Source organism: Rhinolophus sinicus, linkage group LG10, assembly GCF_036562045.2.
Source record: "Rhinolophus sinicus isolate RSC01 linkage group LG10, ASM3656204v1, whole genome shotgun sequence".
Lineage (NCBI taxonomy): Eukaryota > Metazoa > Chordata > Mammalia > Chiroptera > Rhinolophidae > Rhinolophus > Rhinolophus sinicus.
The window spans coordinates 80,168,255-80,177,089 of record NC_133759.1 but is presented as its reverse complement, the minus strand read 5'-3'; the positions used below and the strand labels follow the sequence as shown (position 1 = coordinate 80,177,089).

At 45.6% G+C, this 8,835-nt stretch overlaps 1 protein-coding gene across 1 annotated transcript; it reads right to left on the bottom strand.

The window, feature by feature from the left end:
* Positions 1-334: 334 nt before the first annotated feature.
* KIF20A (kinesin family member 20A) lies at positions 335-8,656 on the bottom strand. The gene is made up of 19 exons (XM_019740373.2): positions 8,519-8,656; positions 7,886-8,071; positions 6,691-6,777; positions 6,471-6,590; positions 5,681-5,819; positions 5,112-5,299; positions 4,898-5,027; positions 4,531-4,725; positions 4,312-4,423; positions 4,142-4,210; positions 3,800-3,943; positions 3,491-3,656; positions 3,210-3,374; positions 2,947-3,086; positions 2,704-2,806; positions 2,207-2,405; positions 1,869-1,960; positions 1,491-1,628; positions 335-894 (listed from the first exon to the last, which is right to left on the bottom strand). Exons 2-19 carry the CDS (start codon positions 8,048-8,050, stop codon positions 574-576), a joined length of 2,673 nt encoding a protein of 890 aa, XP_019595932.2. The 5' UTR covers positions 8,051-8,071; positions 8,519-8,656; the 3' UTR covers positions 335-573.
* Positions 8,657-8,835: the final 179 nt, after the last annotated feature.

Sequence of the window (8,835 nt, the reverse complement as noted above, 5' to 3'; positions counted from 1 at the left end):
TAGGAGGTAATATGCTATGACTATACTATGTCTGCTGTAATGAATTTGTACAGTAGATGCTATGGATTAGTCTGAGCTCTAGGCCTAGCCTTTCTTTGTTCTTATTTCTAGAACAAGTTACCCACTCACTTCATTTTATATTAAGGAAGGTTTAGAATATCTAATGTCCCTTGAATTCATTTCTTTCCAAGCTTTCTTAGGTTGCAGTACACTAGTTACTGCTCTCTATTGCCATTCCTGTGCAAGGTTCCCATGGGCCTGAATGGTGTTTGATTTTAAACTTTTCTGCCTTTTTATATTTGTTTTAATGATTTTGCTAAATTTGGAATTCAAATAAAAATGTGAACAGTATCTTTATTTAATATAACTTTTGTGTGCATAGAAACCATATAAGTAAAAAAGTGTGAGATTACACAGGTGATTATATTACAGGAGGGGGGACAACTAGTGTCTGAATATTGCATGCTGGATAGAGTTCCAGGTATACATGGTGAAGCTTAAAAGAGACCTATTTCTTAAGCTGAGCAGCTGACCCACCTCAGGGCAATGACTGCTCTCTCCTTTCCCACAGCCTTAGTATTTTTTGCCAAAAGGCCCAGATTTGAGTAAAGGGGAGCGCCGTGTGCGCAGGAGCCGAGCATAAGGGCTGCAGTCTGTTGAGCTTTGGCAAGTGGGTGTTCGGGGAAGTAAGTTTCGAAGAAATGGTTTTTTTCCTGGAGGCTGTTGGTTTGGTTGCTGGTTTTCTTGGTTGGCACCAAGGCGCTTTTTGGTAGAAGAAGTCTGGCCTTGGAGTTTTAGCACGGTATGATACTGCTCCGCGATGCACGCTGCTTTCTTCCGAAGGTCCAGTTTTACTAGCATCATGTTGTTCTGCAGCTCAGCCAGGGTCTGATCCTAAGGAAGAGCAATAGAGTTACAGGAAACATTTATGTCTGATATATTAGAGCAATAAGAAGGCAAGGTAATACATGTCATCCACTACTAAACTATTTTTATAAAGATTAACTCTTTAAGGTTAGAGCTTATAATTGAATAGGGAGTATTTAAGACTCAAACAGCATTGGATAAAAAGACATTTTCTAACAAGGTGATATGAGCTTGAATAAGTTAACCTCCTGTTTCTATATTTAGTCTACGATGTATTTTTTCTTTTACATCTTAATATCTCTAGAATCAGGATGTATTTACTGATGACAAATGTCATAGCTTAATTGTTAGTGTTTTGTCTTAGTGGTAGATAAAATAATAGTTTCTTACAATCTAAGCATCTTGGGTGAAATGTGATACTATCTACCTTAGGATTGTTGTAACAGAGAAAATGCCTATAAATTAGCACAGTGACTAGTCATTTTTATTTTGTAAAGAAGAGGAATTCCCCTCACTATAAGATTAGCCTGAAAATCTTTACCTTTCTCTTCGGCTCCTCATTCCTTCTCATATATATTCGGGAGTGGGCTGATGGAAGAGGGGGATATGTAAGCTGTCCTAACCTGTTTGATTAAGATGTCATCACAAGTGGTCAAGGCCTGGCGAAGTTTTCCTGCCCCAGTGCTGTGGCAACAGGCTCTTTCTGCTGATTGGAGAGACTCGCCAAGTTTCTGAAGCTCTGTGCGCAGCAGCCTTATATTCTGAAAAAAGGAGGAGTAGTAACTAAGCTGGCCAGGATCAACCAGCCATCATGATCTGGAGGAGTCAGCCAGCCATTCATAGAGAAGTAAAACTAGAGGCTAGGCAGACAAGTGAGGTCACCACTCTCCAGGACTGTGCATAAAAAACACCTTATCCTCACACGAACCAGGGCAGGGATATAGCGTTGGAAAACGGCCTGAGGTAGTAAGAGCTTTGGTAATAGACAGACGATTGATTACCTTCTGGCCCTCCTCTAACTTCCTGTCCACATCAGTGGTGAAGGGCTTGGCAGAGGGTGGTGGTTCTAACATTTTCTGATATTTCTGCAGCTCTGAGGGAAGGAAACAAGAAACTTCAATATGTAGGCTTTCTAACCTTGGACTTAACTCTTTAACTGAGTTAATAATAGCTTGCAGCAAATATAAAAAGTGAGGGCACGTGCATCCTGGAGTGAAAGGTGAGGGGGAATGTAGCTCAGAGTTAAGGAAGTTATGTTGGAATTGGTGTCAAAAGGCCCAAGTTTGGAGAACAGATCTTCCTGAGCCAGTTATGCTTCCTGCCCACTCTCCTTCTTCACCTTCAGTGGTGGAGTTTAGCTCTGCTCTGCACTGTTCCAGTTTAGCTTTAACCTCCTGGAGCTGCTGCGTGGAGGCAGAAGCTGCCAATCTTTGTGAGCGCCGTAGGGACAATTCAGACCCTAATTGTTGATGGGCCATTGGCTGTTGCCTGGCTTCCCGGACGAGAGTTTCTAGCTCTTTGATCTTCTCATCCCGCTCCTAAGAGGGAAGCAGAAGGCACCCACAGTCAGACAAACACTGCAGGAGCAGGTGACTGAAAAATGGGACAAAAACCTTCCCTGATACATCCTGAAAGCCTGTTTGTTAGCACTTATATCATTTCCTGGCCAATGAGACCCTTAAAAAATTCACCAAACACAGACTAACACATATAGAGCACTAGGGGTACTAGAGCAAAGCGAGTTATACATTCCTGCCCCTACCAGTTTATAAAATCTGTTTACTGCAGGCAGCAGGAAACCGAGTAGCCAGTTGGGGCTGGTTCACGGGAACGCACCTGAAGCTCTTCTTGGTAAAAACTCGTCAGTGACTCCTTGAGGATCTTTAGTTTCTCTTCATACGTTTCTTCTAATAGTTCCTTTTGGGTGTCCAAATGTTCACTGTCAGAGGAGAAAAGAAAAGTGAGTGATGATTCTGAGACTGAGCTTGGAGGACAGATCTGGAGGCACAACTCCATCCTAGTCTCTACTTCCCACTCTCTGGTCCAGGTGACAAACCAGAGGGGTCACTCAGCTGGTACCTGCACCACTGTTCGCGTTGCTGCATCTGCTCCACCATCTCATTGCAAATTTCATCACGGAGGTGCATCTCCAGCTGTAACTTTTCCTGCCGTTCTTTCAAAAGCAGTGCTTTCATGGCTTCCACTACCTGTAGGAGCTCCTAGGAGGGACACATAGGTCAGAGTTCATCAGCTGACCCCCCAAAAGGCACAGGCCCATCTGAAGGGCAGCATGGGAAATGTAGCCATCAAGTTTCTGCACCAAAGCTTTCTTGCATTCGCACCTCCTTGCCATACATAGAGATGTCGGCTTCATTTTCAATGTCGTCATCAAGGCCTAGGTCTGTCTTAGTTCCTGTCTCTGAGCTGGGAGATGACCGCAGACTGTGTTCCTTGATGAATGAATGTAGTGATGGAAATCCCATTTGCACCAGTGGAATATGCACAAGCTAGCAGGAGAAAAAAAATCGTAACTGAATCCATAACTAGCCCGTACTAGCTTTCTTAAATAAAGGTACCAGTCCAAAATGAGTACAACCATCATACCTCTACTACAGCTTCTTACCTGGCTGGCGATGGCTGAAAACTTGGCCACATGAAGGGTCTCATCATAGGTGGATGCACAGGGATTCACATTGACAATCATGCAGGAGCGGCCTCGGCCTGTGAAAAAGCCTTGGAACACTCGAGTCAGCTTGCTGTCACGGAAGGGAACCAGGTTCTGCTTTGACCTGGCAGGGAATCAGAGAGAACAGGGCTGTGAGCAGAATTCCAGCCCTTGGGTATCCTAGCATCATCCCCAGCGACCAGGAAGTTTCTTAGTAAATCACAGAGCTCCAGGCCATCCCAGCCCAAGGCTTTCAGTTAAGCTCACCGGTTCTGCTGGTTTTGGCGCAGGGCAGCAATACAGCGGCCCAGGGTGTGCAGAGAAGTGTTAATGTTTCCTGCTTCTTTCAGCCGCTCACCACTCTTCTGATCTTTGCAGCGCTCTGAGCCAGCCAGATCACAGAGTGACAACCTTAAATGACAGACAGGATCTGACATAAGGTCCCCCAACCCCTCATATAGTTCTGGAGAGGGAGAACCCACCAAGAATCTCTACCCAAGGAAGGGGAGCAAGAATCTAACAGAAGTGATTCCTCTGATGACCTCCCTCCCCCTCCCCCTACTACCATTTATAGCCAAGAAACCCAAATTTCTAAATGGAAAAACTTACTCACTGATCTTGGGGATTAAATCCCCTTCCCCTTGAAGGTGCAAGATCCGAATGGAGAAGATGCTGTGACTAGAAGTTAAAAGAGAAAAGTCATTGCACATCTTCCATACCCAGGCAGAGGACTAGTATTTCATGGAATACAGTGAAGGGTTGACTCACAACCTACTCACCTACGGCTAGAGTTCTGGTTCAGGTGGGTGCTGGCAAAGCTCTGGTTTTTACGACCCACTTTCAGGAGTTTCCAGGCCTCCTCAGCATTCTGAACATGAATCCAATTGAGATCTAAGGCCAAGGAGAGAAGAACATACATAAGATGGGAGCACCTAACTTTTCCTAGTCTCCCCAAATCCCTTCCGGGGTTCATGGCCAGCCTCCCTGCTTTCCCATACCTTTCACATAGGGATTGCCATTCTGATCCTCACACAGCCGCAGAGTCTGCCTCTTGCGCTGCTGGCTAGGTGGTTCTAACAGGTCATAAAGCAGTTCATTGTAGATCTCAAAGAAGGAAATCCAGATGGAGAAGTGAATGTCTGCAGGGACACTTATGGGGGCAGTGTCTGGCTGTGCCCATCGGTGACTTGTTTCTGGGGAAGAAGCAGATGTACAGGATAAAGTAGTCCACCTTCCATTTGGCCTGCAGGGGCCTCAGCAGGCAGAGCTCAGGTTGCAACCTCTTACCTGTACCCCTCGCAGCTGATGGGAGCAGGGAGTGGGTTTCTATTATTACTTGGCATAGAGCCCAGTCATGGTACGTACCATCTAGCTGGCTACTGCTGGTAAACTGACTGGTGGAGGAGAGCCCACCAATGCCACTGTCAAAGCTGGTGCTAGTGCCCGTCCGACTTTCAATGTAGACACTCCTCTTCAAGGAGGTAGACAGCTCCTCCTGGAGGGGCCCAGGGAGAAAATAATACAAAACTTTCCAGAGACTTGTCCCCCATCCCCTCATCTGTGGACACTAATACTTTACCTCTTGGAGGCTTCCATTTAGTAGGGCCAGTTTCTTTATTTCCTCTTGCCGGATCTGCTTGCTGTCAAGCCAGATTACCTCATTGGAGAGCAAGGGCTTCAGATCAGGTATTGGATGAAGTTGGCCTTGGACACTATTGAAGATCAGAGCCAGGGACCGGGGCAGGATCCCTCCATCCTTGGCAGTACCTGGAAGCATGTGAAAGATGGATAGCTGAGGCAAGTGCCTTTCTCCCTCAGCTGGCAGCACCAGAGGGCAAAGACAATACAGTGGTACCTCAGTTTTCGAACATAATCCATTCCAGAGACTGTTCGAGTTCTGAAACGTTCGAAAACCAAGGCATGGGTTCCCCATAGAAAATAATGCAAAATAGATTAATCCATTCCAGACCTTTAAAATCAACCCCTAAAACTGCAAATTTAGCATGAATTTTACTATCTAATGATACCATAGGTCCATAAAATATACGGCGTTCGTAAACCGAAATGTTCGTCAATGGAGACGTTCGAACCGAGGTACCGCTGTATCATTACAGGTCAATCAGCAATCCTGTAGGGCCTATTACTCACCTTGAATAGTGTGGGTTTTCCCTGAGTTGGTGACTCCGTATGTGTAGATAAGCCAGTTCTGCCCTTTGAGTACGTCCTTTACCATCTCCTTCACAGTCATGTTGAAGAAGGATGATTGTCCCACTTCTGGCCCAAAGATCTAGAGACAGACCCAATTTCTCAGAGGCCCATCCTTCATCTCCCTCTTGCCTCCTGTGCAGAACTAGCAGATGCATCTCTTCCTCGGTGGCTGGCTCTGGACAATACTCAAGCAGCTTCATCCTGCAGTGCTGCCAGCTGCTCCCTAAGCACTGAGGACTCAACCAGTCCACCTTTCATCTAAATTAACAAATACTTAAGAAGTGCTCTCAACTAAGTCCAATGCTGCACAAACAATGGGCAACACAATAGTCACAAGCATGGGCTTTGGAGATAGGTGGATCTATTAGGTTGGTGCAAAAGTGATTGCGGTTTAAAAGGTTAAAAATAATTGCAAAAACCGCAATTACTTTTGCACCAACCTAATAGAGTCAAGTCTTTACCACTGACTAGCTACATGGCTTTAGCAACATTACCTTCACTGAGCCACAGTGTCCTTGTCAGGAAAATAGGGACAATAATGAAAATAATAGAGTTGTTGTGACTTAATGCACATAAAGTACTTGTCACACTGACTAGCTTATAACAAGGGTCCCCCAATATATAGACATACACATATAAGGAGTTCACAATCAAATAAAAGTCTTTCCTTCTAAAGGGAATAAAGCTGCCCTACATGTTGGTCCCTTGTCCACAACCAGTAACTCCATACCTGGGAGAAGGTGAACTTGTGAGTGGCTTGGCCAATTCCCCGCTCATTGCTCTTCTGGGCAAAGGAGTCTTTGGGTGCCTGTAGAACAAGGGTCTCCACATTCTCAATACGGACACAACCCTGAGAAGGGGGAGAAAACAGTTGACACCGAAGGAAACATTCCTGGAAACCTTCTGTACTGCATCGTTCCAGCTTGAACTCTCCCTCCTCAGACACTCACCTGATCCTCTTGCCGTTCTAATTCTGAAGGTAACAAGGGCCTGACCCTCAGGTATACTTTCACCTTTTCCGTATCCTCAGATGGAACCTATGGCAGAATTTCAGGCCGGAACTATAGATTAATCTCAGCACTTATCTCTGAGCAGATGGGCAAGCATAGCACAGTTCCTAGAAATCATGCTAACGCTACCCTCATTCCACCTCAAATGTCTGCGCAGCTACACTTTGGTTCCATAATCATTCCAATTCACATGGACTTTTTCACTACTTTATCACCTTCCTGTCTCTTCAGTATCCTGCAAACCTGATTTGCCACGTCATCTGAGTTAGAACTGGAGACTGGGATGAAAATCAGCATATGATATTCCAGTAGTTAAGCACTATGGAGGCAGACACACTTGAATTTGAGTCCAAATCCCATCTATGAGAACTTGAACAAGTTCTTTGAATTCTTTGCCTCACTTTCCTCATCTGTAGATGGGGTTAATACCAGTACCCACCTAATTCTTTCAACAGATACTTAAAGATCTGCCTACTATGGCCCAGGAACTCTAAGAGGCTTTGGTAGTCCACAACGAGGGACATTATCAAGGCTTCTACTCTCATGAAACTTTTTCTACAAAAGATGAGCTTTCTGAGTAGAGTTGTTCTCAATCAAGGCCATTTCCCTCCAAAGGAATATTTAGCAATGTCAGGACAGGTTTCTTGGTTGTTACAAAAGGGAAGGTGCTAACATTTAGGGGTAGAGGCCGGGAATGCTGCTAAACATCGTACAATGCACAGGACAGATCCCTATAACAATTATCTGGTCCCAAGTGTCAATAATGAGAAACCCCAGCCTAGCAGAAAGGCTCCACAAATAGAAGCTACAGTTGATACTAAAGCCTGAATGTACATTCCACCTACTTAAAGGAAGTATGATCTGGTGTCTGGGCCTCATGGTGAAGGAGAAATAACCATCATCCTTCCCTTGTAGGATTAACTGATAATATGCACTTGAGTATATTTCATTAATGCAATGCAAACAACAGCTCTTATAGACACAATTCTACATTTTTTACTTGTCATGCTCTTAATTTTGAATTGATCTCTTAGACCCTTTAGTAGCTAGTGACCTTATACTACTTTCAGTATGGACAACTAGTAGGCTGAGGATATCACTTTCTGCCCCCCAAGCCACTCTCCAACTCCTTTACCTGCTGCTTGTCCTCCAGGGAGGTGGAGATGACAGAGCAGTCTGACAGCAGGTTCTTGCGTACCACACACCCCAAATCTGCAGCTGTAGACTCAAACATGGGGGAGACTACGACCTCCTCATCCGACAGCAAGCCCGCTGGCGGAGAAAGGATCCCTTGCGACATGACAGCAGGGGCAGCTTAGGTCTAAAAAGAGACAAGAGTGGGTAGGGAGGAGGACCTTAAGGGACAGAGGGGCTGAAAATTCTAGGTAAGAAACAATTGCCTTGTCCCAGAACACTTTGGTTTCTGCCTGAATCCCTACTTCCTCTCCCTTCAACTACCAGAGGGGAAGGGGATAAGAGAAGGAGTTAATCATTTAATCCAGTTTGAGGTGGCATTTCGACCTCTAACAGGAATGAACAGATACCGGCTCCAAAAGCAGGTCATGCCCCAAGTAGGGTGCCTCGCCTATCCGTGTTGTGGAGGTGTTGTCAGTAGCCCTAGGCTCCTTCTCCAGCCTCGCCCCAGGCCCACAGTGAGGACAGAGGTATTAAGAAAAAAGGGATGGCGGCAGCTCGGCTTTCTGAAAGCCTATTCAATGATGGCAAGAATTAATACCCCAGCTGGGATCCAGCACAGTCGCACACTCACCTGAAGACGAGACACTTATTCCTCCTTTGGTACCAGCCCTCTCACACGCCGACGCGGAACCCGGGTTTTGGCGGTAGGAGAGCACAATTTCCCCCACGAAGTGTACCTTTGTTACTGATACAATGTTTTAAATTACGCGCTGCGTTCGTTCCGCCAATCAGACAGCGAAGCCTGCAGTTACCAATCAGCACAAGGAAAGGGGGCAGGCGAGACTGGAAGAAACTTTGTTCCGGTTTGACCTCTCAACTCTAAAGTGGGTCCGGGTTACCAACTGTTGGGAGTTTGGGGTTGGGTCACTTAATTCCCGCTTAACAGTT

Excerpts from the sequence above, each read along its gene's own strand:
- KIF20A (XM_019740373.2), bottom strand. The coding sequence starts at position 8,050 with ATGTCGCAAGGGATCCTTTCTCCGCCAGCGGGCTTGCTGTCGGATGAG. Across the intron at positions 6,778-7,885 it reads CCCTGGAGGACAAGCAGCAG|GTTCCATCTGAGGATACGGA; the intron begins GTAAAGGAGTTG and ends ATTCTGCCATAG. Across the intron at positions 4,726-4,897 it reads CAGCAGTAGCCAGCTAGATG|AAACAAGTCACCGATGGGCA; the intron begins GTACGTACCATG and ends CTTCTTCCCCAG.